At 47.2% G+C, this 13,354-nt stretch overlaps 1 protein-coding gene across 7 annotated transcripts in view; it reads right to left on the reverse strand.

Moving 5' to 3' along the window:
- Window positions 1–13,354, reverse strand: part of SEPTIN6 (septin 6) — a 28,967-nt gene that overhangs the window by 9,327 nt on the left and 6,286 nt on the right. For all 7 annotated transcript variants that reach the window (XM_065690131.1, XM_065690130.1, XM_065690127.1 and 4 more), the window contains exons 2-5: window positions 11,173–11,287; window positions 3,782–3,977; window positions 2,705–2,891; window positions 2,321–2,482 (exon numbers count right to left, since the gene is read on the reverse strand). In XM_065690131.1, the coding sequence (XP_065546203.1) occupies window positions 2,321–2,482; window positions 2,705–2,891; window positions 3,782–3,948 (516 nt within the window). In that variant the 5' untranslated portion in view covers window positions 3,949–3,977; window positions 11,173–11,287. The remainder of the gene's footprint in view (window positions 1–2,320; window positions 2,483–2,704; window positions 2,892–3,781; window positions 3,978–11,172; window positions 11,288–13,354) is intronic.

The following is a 13,354-nucleotide window of genomic DNA, read 5'->3' on the forward strand; positions in this document are numbered from 1 at the left end:
TTAGCACAGCCACTGAGCAAGACAGTCATTATGCACACGCTAACCTCAGGGAGTCTAGTCACTGACCACTAGCCCAAGACAAGGAGGAAGGAGGGAGAAGGGAGGGTCTTTTTGGAAACCTTGTTAGTGCTACCACTCTATATCCTCTACCTGGCTGATCCTCCCAGCCACGGGGTCTCAGGTGAGATGAGCCAGTGCAAGACTAGCGTCAGAACGACAGCTCAAACAACATGCTGCGCGGCTCTGACTGCGATGCTGTCCCAAGGGCTTGCCGTAGCTGAGGAGAACATCTGCACAAGCACAGAAGCAATAAAAGAGGTCTTGGAGCCTTCTTGATTTTATCCCCTCACCACTCCCTCAGCTCACACTGGAGCACAAGACACATCATTCTATTGGATCATGAGATCTGTCCTTCATCCCCAGAGTAAGAGCTCTTTCCTCCCACTTCCTTCAGCTGTGGCAAGGAAGGACTGAACACAACCCTGCACGGGGTCAGCCTCCACGTCCATGTATGCCCAAAGGTCTGCTGCAGGCTGAGCTGGGAAGGACGCTGCATTCCCTGGGGCTGTGCTAAGCCTGCCCCACACTAAAACTCAATAAAACCTCATGCTTCCTGCAGCTGTGTTGGGATCACCCTTAGCACCCCCCTCTCAAATCCCACAGCACTCAAAACTGGTTCTGAGAAACCCAAAGAAATGCCAATGGATTTACAAATCCTCCTGATGTTGATGCTATGTGCAGCCACTGCTAGGTGGCTGCAAAGCCAGGGGACAAAGGAGGCCAAATCCAGGGATCACACGCTAAGACACTCACCCAGTGCAAGCTCAGCAGTCAGAACAGAAACACTCCCAACACCTCTCCAGGCTCAGAAGACCACACCTTACACTCATTCCCCAATCTCAGGCTGCCAAGCAAACCCCCAGACACTGCCATCATACTTTGCTGCATATCTGTTGTGCAGTAAGTGAGATCTCTCCCCACCTCCGCTTGCTCCTGGGAAGCATACTGCATCCTGCCAAACTGCAAAGAAGTCAAGTGCAAGGCTTCAGCACTTAAAAATAAAGTTGCCAACTCCCTGCACCCACCTCTTCTGCTGAGTTTTGTGCAGTGACATTTGTTGGCTACGATCTTTTAAAGCAAGCTGATCTCTGGCCAATTAAAAGGGCCACAGGATATGGATACCACCAACTATATGAAAGATCAGTGACCCTGGACTGCTCTCAGGAGCAGGTAATGAAGTTTTAATTCCACGGGTTATCTGAAAACTTGGTCAAGTTTATAACAGCTGGTACAAGCAAGGGATTTCAGAGATGATGTTTCCTGCTTCTGGAGTGTGGCTCATACAGTCAAACCTTAAATACTGCAAAACTGCCTGCAAGCACTCCCAAAGATGGGTTCTTCAGCCTTCATTTCTCGGCCTCCCAGCTCTCGCATAGGACACGTAGAGTAAGTGGGGCTGGTGGTCAGTCTGATGGGGCCATGCATAGGCTCTATGCAATGCAGCCTTCTGGGTCACATCCCATGCTGAGCTACCTCTGCGATCAAGCTGACACACCAGCACCTGGAGGGACACAGGCCAGCACAGAGCTGAGCCTGCTTTGCAGGAGAGGGCAAGCAGCAGAAAAAGGAAAGTGGTCTTTCAGGTTGAAGAAGCTGATTTTCAGCAGAAGGCTGTCTCATCGCAAAGGGCAGGGGGATACAAAACACTGGACGGGAAGGAAACAAAGCTGTCTGAACTGAACAGCCTCCACACTACAACATGGGGGAAACTCCCCTAGCCAGCTCTGAAAGGAATAATTTGTCACCTTATTTCTACAGCTGTAGTTCCTCCTGCCTTCAAGACAGACCACACACTAGCAACAGCACTGGCCACAAACACTTCTGCACATGTGGTCAAGAAGGATTATCAGTGGTCCCTGTGGCAAGGAACAGCCACAGGCAAGAGGAGACCCCTGGAAGCACGGCTTTTCAGGAAACATCAGCCTAGGAGAACAAAGACTGTCCTTGCCCTGCACAGCCTCACTATCTGTCTGATTTCCTACATGTGCCTCAATAGATACACATTAGGACAAGGAAGGGGTTAAAAGACTGGGGGAGGGGTGGGGGTTCTGACTAGAAAAGCCCACCGGAGAAGCAATAGCCTACCAGAAGGCTCTGATAGTCTAGGCTGACGCTCCAAGGATTGGATGCCTGTGCAATCCTCTCGTTTTAAGACATAAAACAAGAGGGAAAGTGGATTTCAGAAGCACCCCAATATGGGCCACCAACCCCCACAGCAACAGTGCTGTTCTGGGAGAAGAGGAAGCACTATGTCACTTACATTCATTGTCCCATTTATCTCCGCCACTGATTCATCATCTGTTGGGAACTGGTAGATCTGAACCCCGTTACTAACCAGTTCACTTGTGATTTTAATTTTAAATTTGGTCAGCTCACTCTTGGAAATGGCATCGGATTTGGCAATGATGGGAATGATGTTCACCTAGAAAAGAACAGAGCGGTAAGAAGTCCTCAGCTTTGCTCCAGGTTGCTTTTCCAAGTCTGCAATACAACTTACAAAAACTTAAAAGTGCTCCATAAACATACAGGCTTTATCTGCCAACCCAGTCATGTCCACTGGTCTAAGGGCTATTCAAGGAGCAGAGATGTGCTCTGGCAAAGCAGCACGTGGTTAACCTGCCCAGTAAGAGTTAAACAAGCCTACCTTGCTGTCAAGCTTCTTCATTGTTACCAAGTCCAGGGATTTCAGTGAGTGGCCTGTTGGAGCAATGAAGTACAAGCAAGCATGTATCCGGGTGTCATGGTAGTTGTGCAAGACCCTTCTTATCTTCAGTTCTTCTTGCAAGTAGGCTTCAAACTGAGCATCGATGAATTCAACAATGGGCTTATAGCTTTGATGAAAGGAAAAAAGACAAGACTTATACATCTCACGAAGTCGAAGAGGTAAAGAGGCAGTGCTCCACTGATTGCTTTCAAGAAACAAGCTACTTGTTAGATTTCACTTCCCAAGACCAATTGTCTCAATCTCCCTTCCTCCCCACCAGTAAGGAATTTTAAAGCTGCACTACTGACAAGGAGATGTGGTCCTACAGCAGATGCTAGCAGCCAGTTTGACAAAACACAGTACTGGAAATTTAGCAGAGGACAGGAGACACACCATGGACTCTCACGCTTTGAAATGCAAGGGTGCAAGGCCATCAGAAATACAGAGCCTGTCAGATTCACAATGTAAAGGCCATCAGTGCATCTTAGAACTAAAGATAAGATGTAACAGACCCACAACAAAGCAAATCCCATCCACACACCCTTTAACCACCACGCTCTAGCCACGCTGGGTCATGAGCTGCCAGAGATACTTCCCCAAGGTATCAGTGCACATTTATCATGCTTCCTCTGGCAACATGTAAGAGCCCTCCCAGAAGTGGCTGTTAAGCCAAGTGGTTTGCTTGCCAGCTTGTGGTCAGCATAGCACAAGGAAACAAGCACAGATGCCCTCGAACTCTCCACTCTTCCCACCAGATGAATTTGAGCAGAAGGCTGTCAGCAGGGCAGATATTGATCTGACAGCATGAGAAAAGATGCTTTAATAGTTGGAACACTGCTGACACACCACAGCCTCTGCCCGATCTTCTACGTGTCCCATCCCAAAGAGATGACAAGGACAATCCATGAGAAGGAAGGAGAAAAACTTTACTGCGCAGTCTGACCCAACTAGGGCATAGGGAGAAACCCTGCATGAGAAAATCAGGTCACAATACAGCCTCTCTCTCCTTTCACTCACCTGTCCTCTTTATTGATCTGATCACCAAAGCCCACTGTGCTCACAATAGTCAGTTTGAGGTTGACATTGCTCTCCTGCAGGTCATAGGTACTGGATTTCAGCTGGACCCCAGGCTGTGAGTGAGAAGCTGGGTCACCTTCAAACTTGGTGTTGAAAAGTGTGTCCATGAGGGTGGACTTGCCAAGGCCAGTTTCCCCTATTTGAGAAAAAGAACATTGAAATGTTCTGTTGAATATTAACATGGCCCAGCCTTTCAGCTTCCAAACATTAACAGGGGTAAAACTGTAGCAGCTGAAAGCAGATCTCATGCTCCAAAAGGATCGTCTGGCAAACAGAAAGCTGTGTACAATGGGAGGTCTGTATTCCAGGCAAATTACATTTCACAGTCTAATGGCCATTAATATCATTAGAAAATAGAGATGAAAAGGGAGCGGTGAAAAGGCAAAGGGGAAAGCATCGTTCAGATCCTGCATAAACCCACAATCCACTACTGAAGATGCTGTTTTCATTAAAAAGTAGGGCTTATTGCCATTTCCAAATAAAGATGCTCCAGATCAATGTCTCTAACAAGCAGCCACTGAAATAGCCTCCTCCTGTGCAGAAGCAATGAGAACTGGTTCTAGTCCTCCAGCAAGTTGGGCAATTTTTCCTGTACACACAGCAGATTGAATGGGAGATCAGCCTTCTAGGCTGGGAGGGGACATTTTCTGTACTATCTGGTTTCCATACTTTAAAAGCTACATGCCATATAACACTCCAAAGTCTGCTTCCAAAAGCTCTGCAGCACTGAGCTGTTATTTGGATTCCATCTATCAACAGGGAACTATTTTCTTGTCTGTAAGGAAAAGACAAATCCCAGTCTTAAATTTGTTTTAGATACATCCCAGGAAGAATAAAACACAACCCTCCGTGCACTCATTCCACAGGGCAGCCTCCCTTACCACGCTCTGACATCGGGGCCAGCTTTCCGTGCTCCAAGGATCTGACTTTGTGAGCAGCCTGGCCTGCTGCCCTGGGAGGGGTGCTGTGTTTGGGGAAAACAGGGGTTTCTGAGCAGCACAGCTGGCTTTTGCTGGAACTTCAGGATAAGCAAGTGAAGGCTGCTGCTCCAGCCCACTACAGGACCATAAGGAGCCTGCGTCTGGCTGAAGCAGCCCTCCCCTCCCTCCCAAGCCCTCAGCTCCCAACCAAGACAACTTCATCATTTTCCTGCTTTGCTCAGAAGAAAAGAGCTTCTTATTTTTGTAGGTTTAGAGCTCTGCAACAGATCCAAACTTGCATGAAATGCCCAATTCAACAAGGTGAAACTCCCCCCCATCCTCCCCTGTCCAAATCTCAAAGCCTCACTCGTGCAAGGAGGCAAATTCCTCTCTCTTGGCCCCAGAAGAGACTTTTCTCACTCAAGGCTGTAGTACAGGACAGACAGGGCAGGGAAAACATCCTCTGGTCTGGGAACTGAGCAGTCTCTGATTGCCATGATCATACATCAGGTATCTTTCTAGAGGCAGCAAGATCCACTAACATTTGAAAGTCAATGTACACCTTGAGCTATGCTCCACCACCAAATAATGCCAGTTACAGCCAGAACAGGCACAAGCCCAGTCGCTCTTTGCACCGATCTTGTTTGCAAAAAAGAAGACAGAGTCAGCACCAGGAGCCGGAATCACTGCAATCCCTTGTGCTACGTCAATGCATCAGCCAATTTTACACCACCACAAACGCAGAGCACCAGGACAAGGGACCCAGCAAAGCACGAGGTTATCTCTGTCACTGGAAGAATGAGCTGGACTACCCAGAAGACTTATGTCTGATCACGTCAAACTCTTTGTTGACTTGGAATCTCATGCTCTGGGCTTTTCGGGTACCAAGTGCCCCAAACAGGGAGCAGGTCACAAAGCACTGCCCCAGTCTGAACTGAGATGTTGAGGGTTAACAGCAGCCAGCCTGCATGACCTGCCAGGCCCTTCTCAGGGATGCCAGGAAAAAGCAGTGTGAAAAAAAAGGCCAAAATCTAAATAGGCTGAGAGGGCTACAGCATTTCCACAAGCCCTGCCAAGGGATGGGTGGGACAGAGCACGGAGCTGGCTGCTTGCCTGGGAATGCCAGGAACCCCGATGGGGCATCTCAGGACAGGGGAGCTTCAGTCCTGAGGTGCAGGAGCTTCACCCTCCCACTGGCCTGAAAAACCTCCTCTTGGGCTGCTGCCCCAAGTTCTCCACCTCACAGCCTGGTGGGCCCCGCAGCAGGCTCAGATCCAGCAGCCTGTACCCAGGGCTGCAGGACAGGAGAGCAGCACTGGTGATCAGGACAGGGAGCTGCTCTCAGCAGAGGGTACACACGGTTGTGTGTAAGTCACACTGGCTTCCGGGCAGACAAAACACCCTGTAAAACACCTCTTGTTTCTGCCTCCCTCCTTTTCAGCGAAAGGGGTTCATATGAGGCCAAGGCTATTGTTTAAATGCATCCTGACCCTGCTAATCGTTGCTTATGTTAAATCAATCTAATGTGTTGTTTCTAGCATGAGTGACTTTAACTGTGGGGGGGGGGGGCAGGAGAAGTGTGTAAGAGATACAGGCAAATTTTTAAGACAGAGCATGCTTTTATATTCCATCTCATGCCAGCTACACAGGATCAGCAACAGCAACTCGGAATTCACACACTTGGGGTTTTCCTTGTGGACGGGGAAGGTATTTTGCCATAGGTGGGAGCTGCCTACCCAAACCCCTACAACTTCATGCTTGAAACACAAAACACCCAGCCACTAACATGGCATCTCAAACATGGAGCCTGCACACCAGAAATGACATTAAGCCAGCAGATACACCCATCTCCACACTGTGTGACCCCACTGACACAGCATGGAACGATTAAAGCCTGCCAGGGAAGAGGAAGACCGGAGGAGAGAGGAATAACTGCCTCAGCTACAAGACAGACGACGTTAACACTGACAGAGCAACATGAGATGGTAAGAGATTGAAGATGTCAATAAAGTGCTTCACTGTGTTGAGTATGACCAGAACTAGGGAGCAGTGCTAACTGAAGGGCAGAACAACAGAAGGGAGGGTTTCTGAATGTCCTTGGAGTTTCTGCCTTACACAGAGGCAACTTTCTGCTGGCTGGAAGATACAAATGGTGCCAACTGCTTCTTGCATGGACAGAAGTCCAGATGGAACAGATGGTTTGATGAAAAGGACAAGCAGTCTGTGAGTGTTCTAGTTGACAGCGCCGAAATCTTCTCCAAAAAGCAGAAATGATGAATGGGGATTAAGGGAGGCAGAATCACCGTGGAAAAGGCAGTGGTGTATGCAAACCAAGTGAGAGGCATGCCTGGCAGGGAGATTATTTCCTGGTGTCAGGCTTATAGCACACATGTGATTAGATCTCAAAACTGTACTTGGGGATTATGCAACTCAGCAATGGTCTGCTCTCCTGCAGCAGGGCTGACAAAGCGCTGTGAGGAGGACAGGGCAGGGAGAGTGACCTTTAGTTAGAGGTCAGCACCAGGATGCTCTGACAGCTACTGAAAAGCTGTCAGAGCCTTTCATCGTGAGATGGATTTTTGCAGTTAAGGCTCATGATTTTCAGAGGCATGCTAAAAAAGTGGCAAGAGACACCACACCAGTGAGGCTATGGACACACATGAACTCCACACCAGTGCCTAGGAGGCACCAACCACTGTTAACACCCAAGAATCTGCCAGGCTAGAGACACTGCGCTGGGCTCCCCACACCTCCTCTGAGTCTCCAGAGACACACTCCCTGCTCCAGTGCACATGCACATGGCATCTTCAGTGCTCTACAGAAGCAGTTCATGAAATCCCTCATTGACTGAGCAGTGACATCATTTGGAAAAACACAGCTGGGACGAGGGACCCTCTCTTCCATTCAGCTACTGAAGGTGAGGAGCTCCCTTACCCATCTCTGACATTGGCCAGTAGCTAAGGTGGAGGAACAGAAGCAGCTGTGCAAACAGCAAATGCTTCTTCCTCTGGGAAGTTCCCAGCTTCCCAAACCAAAACAGCTATCTTTGAGCTGAATGCACTTTCATGGCTTCTTGCTTCCACAGAAATTTCGGCACCCTAAGCACCCCGCAGCAGTAAGCTAAATTATAACCACAAAAGTTGTGCTGCCTTTTTTGTGCCTGCTGATTTAATTTGCTTTCCCCCAGGACATGTTAAGTGCAAAAACAAACAACTGCTCGCTGTCCCCTACTCTACATCACTCAGGATTTAAGAGGCCCCAGTCATATCATCCTCAGTCAATTCTGTATGAGGACAGAGGAGCCCTTGGAGCACTTCCCTGTTCAAAGGCATGAGGCAGCTTTCACGAGAGTGCCCTTTCACACGACAGCAATACCGATCTTCCATGAGATTAACAACTGTAGCTCCAGATATCAAATAATTCAATCTTAAAGGAAATGTGTACGCATGCACAGCCCTTTCATGTGAAGAAATGGGAGGTAATCCAGTCTAGCAGGTTGATTGAGACAAGACCTGAGGCAGCTTGGCCCGATAAGGCCATCTCTCACTGACAGGAAAAAACGATTCTTTTCCATCCAACAGGCATGCAAAGACACTCTGTGATTCACCCATCAGAAGGCAAAGGCTGTGCTGCAGGGGCAAGAGAAGCAACATGGGCTCACAAAAGATGCTGAAGCACCTCAGAGGACTACTGGGCTCCTAGACACCACTGTCCACTGCAGGAGACCAGCAGCGAGGGCTAAGGAGTCCAATGGCTTTTTTGTTGGAGAAACCCTGTTCTATTCTCAGCTGGCTGCACCAGTGACCAAAACACCAACCACTGGGCAACTTCAAGGCTGTACAGCTCACCACCTCATGGAAAGCTGCCTGCTGGAGAGCAGATGTGAAGGAAGACACAGGAGAGCTGGGTGAGGGAACCTGTGCTCATCCCTCCCTTCCCCAGGCAGTGAGAGCTCTCACACACCAAGGGGAGAAGGCTCACTCATTTGGAGTGAGGGACCTCAAGCAGTTGTGGTACAGCTCACGGGAAAAGAAAGAGCTGCCTCAAAACAGCCATTTCTCATTGCACTGAATAGGCTGGTTAGAAATCCCCCGGCAAATGCCCCAAGAGAGGAAGGAGAAATTCCTGCTTATAATGGTATTACCAGTATAATGCAACTACAACCTACCCTGGCCAAAACTGAAAGAGCTTACATTAAAAAACATGTCAACCTTTTCTTCCTCTTTCTTTCCCCCATCTCACTGAGAAATACAGTCAGCACAGAAGGTCTCAGACATTAAATGCTTCTCCAGCCTTTGCACTGAACATTTTATCATGGAAGCTTTCGGAAGAAAATGGTTGTGCTGAGGAATAAAATTTCAAAGAAAACATCCATAACCCCTCACTTCTTATGAAAGGTTTGCTCATTTATTCTATCTTTGGCTCTAGTCTCAAAGGGGAACCAGCTTTTAGCATGAGAAGAGCTAAAAATTGCTCCCCTCTGGACGTGCTGCTAGGAGTCGTTTCTGAAGCTTTCTTTGGCTCTTCCACCAGGAGCTGGAGGAATCAGTGGCTCAGACCCAGTGCAAAACTGTCACTGTGTTTTTTCCCCCCAAGAGATGCCACACACAGCTGAAAAATAGGGGGCAATAAAGTGCCTTTCTACCATGCTTAGTGGCCTTATTATTCATCTACTTGTTCTGTAGGCTCCAATCCTCATTTGCTCCCTGTTCTTCCCATTTTCACCCAAACTCCTGCTGTACAAGTGAGACCCAAAGGAATAAATGACAGATGGATTCTGGGAGTTTTTGGTTTATTTCTTTAGGTTGTTTAAGAGTTCAACTTTGTTACCACAAGTTAACAGAGGCACCAGACAACTCTTACAAGTCATTTTAAAGCCTGACCTCCTCGAATCAAGATTTGTGTATCTTTCCCCAATGAATCTTATTAAATTTTTCTATAAAGTTTCTTTATTTCAAGGTTGACCATGTCTGCGCTATTACTATTCATAAAAGACTGACATTAATAACTGATGTGCATTGATCTTGGTGAGTCCCTGTTATTCACATCAACAAGCAATCAATGCATTCCATTTCCATTCTGCAAAGAGGAAAGCAGAGGCATTCAGTTCCTCTCCACACATCAAAGTGAATATACATCACAGGAGGCATCCACTGCTACACCTATAACTTGCAGAAAAAAAAACCCCAACACAACAGCTCAATAAATGCAAAAGGAAATACTTCAAGGCTTCAGTCTTTAGGATGAGAGTTTCACTAGGTCATATCACATTCATGTACTGTGGAAAGCACTCAGCAACTCAGCCTGACAGTGACCTCCACTTGTCAGCAAAGTTTATCATCTCACAGGAATGCCATTGTCAGGGAAAGTTTTCTTCTCAGCTCCATTTAACAGGGCTCAGCTCCCCCCTCCTCACGCTACTCCTCTTGTCTCAGACTTAACCCTGTCCTGGACAAACACCAGGTCCATACCATGAGCTGGATCTGTCTCAGACGGTACAGACAACCTCTGTGTGGGTGCAGAGCTGCTCACCAGCTGAGTCCCCAGGAGGTGTCCACAGCTGCAGCTCTCCCCTCTGTCATGCCAGGCACAACTGGGAGCATCTGCAGACAGGGCCTACCCTGAGCAGCCATAGCCACACAGTATCTTCCTGCACCAGGATGCAAGGCACCATCACCAGTAAACCAGACTAATTGTCCTGTCACACAATTGATTCCCTACTATCAATTTTCTTATTTACCCAACCAAACTGCTGAATCAAAGCCACTCAAGATTTTACTTTTATCCCCTAGAAGTGTCTCTGAGGAGGGACCATTTGGGAACCTAACTCTGGGGAAGACCTGCGAGACAGGCAGAAGCTGCAGGGACAGACACCAAGTCCTACTACAGTGCCAGGCCACAGCTGAGACCCAGACCACATGGCAGCCTAGATAATCATCTGACCAGCTAAGGCTTGGGCAGACATTATTTTAATTCAAGTATGCACAGAAAGGGGAGGGAAAAAAAAAAAAAAGCTTTTAGTGATTGAAGAGGACCATGACTGGTATTTTGTTAAAATAATTACAACAATAACCCCACACCCAACCAAACAAAACCTCTGAACAAAAGTCTCTGGCATGAGTACCTATTTTCTTTTAAAAACATGAAATTCCAACATACTAGGAAAATAAAGATCATAATCAAAGCGTGGGATTTCAGGTATTTTATTTCTATGGTTCCCCGCCTGGTAGAAAGCCATACTGCATAACCCCAACAGGGATTTCCCAGGGCACCAGTAAATCTTGTTACTGAAAACAGTACAGTTGGGGAAATTTAAATCCAAGCTACCTTGTTAACTGTCACCTACAAGCTACATCCAGCTGCAGAGAAGCCCTTTCCAGCAAGAGAACCTCCCAAAATGGAAATACTCACCCACACACAGGATGTTGAAACAAAACCCATGATTAACTGACTTATTAACCAGCTGGTCAGGCAAACTGTCAAATCCTACGTGCCCAGAAAGCGGGACAGTACGACAGCCTTCACCCTGAAACACAATGAAACAGTTGTGTTACGTTCAAGCAAAATACACTTATCTGTATAAACACTTAAGACCTCCCAAGTAGAATCAACTGCACAGTTCAAGCAGAGATTTGCACATCCACTGTAAATTGTGTCACTGTGCTTCCCTCTTCTCCAAAACTAATCCAGGCAGCACAAATAGCATGTTTCATTTGGGGCACATTAGAAGATAGCCCTGTCAGAAAAACATTAAACTGTGCAAAACCAAACACAGCTGCTGAAATAGGGGCAGCAAAACAGCTGTTTCTTGAGAAATTACATAGACACTCAAGTCTCTCACTGAAAACAAAAAGAAACCCCTGTGCAAAGGAAAGTATTAATGATACCTCCGCCTATAATGTGAATTATAACTCACATGTAATTCACATTCACAGCTGCAATTACAGAATCTAGCTAAAAACAGTTAGGAAAACTGTACCTACATCTAGGAATTGAACAACCCAAACACTCTGTCTCTGCAAAGATCAAGTGCTGTTGCACTGGAACAGCAGAGAATACAGTCTTCAAGCTATCAAATGCAGTGATATCTCCTATATTGTTGCAAAGATTAAAATCTCAGACTGCAAACAGAAGTCTGTCCAAATCTATAAAATGGCCATTAGCACCAGAAAAATTGGGGATTGCTGAAGGAAGCTGCACAGGCTGGAGGCCAGGCCATGTAAAGCAGCAGGTCCCCAGCTCTGAGTGCTGGTATCCAAGTTTTATAGTGTATCTTCCAAAGCAAGGAACCAAACAGGAATAAACCATGCAGCCCCATCAGAAGGGAGCCTGCACAGGAGTTTGGGAACAGCTGTACCCAAACTGCCTGCTTGGGGGCACAGGCTGCTCTTGCACAGCCACCCAAAGGACTTCATGAGAAGCTGCTCCCACAGCCTGCTCCTTCCTGTGCCCAACACCACTAACCCCATCCGCCAGCCAGGAGTCCCCTTTCTACCATAGGGAGCAGAAGAGCTGAGCTCCAGCCGTGCTCCACACCCAGCATGGATGTTTGCTTCTGGAGGGGCAGGCAGAAACTTTCAGCTGGCCACTGCACAAAGTTCTATCTATGCATGCCAAGGCACTCCGTGTTCCAAACATGCACAGCAGTAGTAGCAAACCATACACAGAGGCTCAACCTCAGAAATGGCATCATGTAACAGGGAGAGTCAGTGCTAGCCCTGTATATTTGTGTGTACTGGGAAGTTCCCCTCCTGCAACTCCCCAGTAACATATTTTGCTTTCTGGAGCAAATGTATTTTAGTGTCAAACACAGAAAATTCTCCACTGGCCTTTCAGGAACATCACTGGTTTCCAAGAAATACTACAGCCAAAAGGCAATAGTTTATAGGGTGTAATTTAAACTTACTCTTTCAGAATCATGTTTTCACATATCTTGAAAGCCTGTTTATGAGGACAGACATACTGGTTTTCCTTCTTCTGCTAAAGGCACTGGTATTTTAAGTCAGGAAAACATCCCCAAGGACTGCATTTCCTACAGTAGCCTGCCAGAGTATGATTACTTGCCTCATTACTGCTTTCCTGATGAGGGCTTTTTCCCCCAAAGAGGCTCCAAATACACTCCAACCATTAACCATACTTACTCGTGATGTACAAATATGTTTTCCCTTAGCCATATTTTGTGTATCAGTCTGACTCTTCCTGCCAAGATGTTCACCAAATAAGATGCTTTATTAATTCCTGAGCACCGTGCCTCCAAACGACAAGTTCATCAGGAAGGTGCTCGAGTTCCCCAGGAGGTTCTAGTTTTGCCTTGTGAGGATGCAGCTCCAAGGCTCAATAGTTCACAAATAAACAGCTAAAGCAGAAGAAAGGGAGACTGGCAGGCATGCAGATCTTGTGATAATACAACCTCTCCCAAATTGCCTTCATCAAAAACACAAACCCAGCGCTGGAGTATCTCATGGCAGTGTTTGATCTGCAGCAACAGCACCATGGCCCAGGTGAAGAACAGATGGGTGGGCAGGGTCCACAAAGGCATGAGATAGAACCTCAGGCAGAATGGGAAGGAGAAATATCAAGCGTATTTTTAATA

This window comes from Lathamus discolor, chromosome 9 (genome assembly GCF_037157495.1).
Source record: "Lathamus discolor isolate bLatDis1 chromosome 9, bLatDis1.hap1, whole genome shotgun sequence".
NCBI lineage: Eukaryota > Metazoa > Chordata > Aves > Psittaciformes > Psittacidae > Lathamus > Lathamus discolor.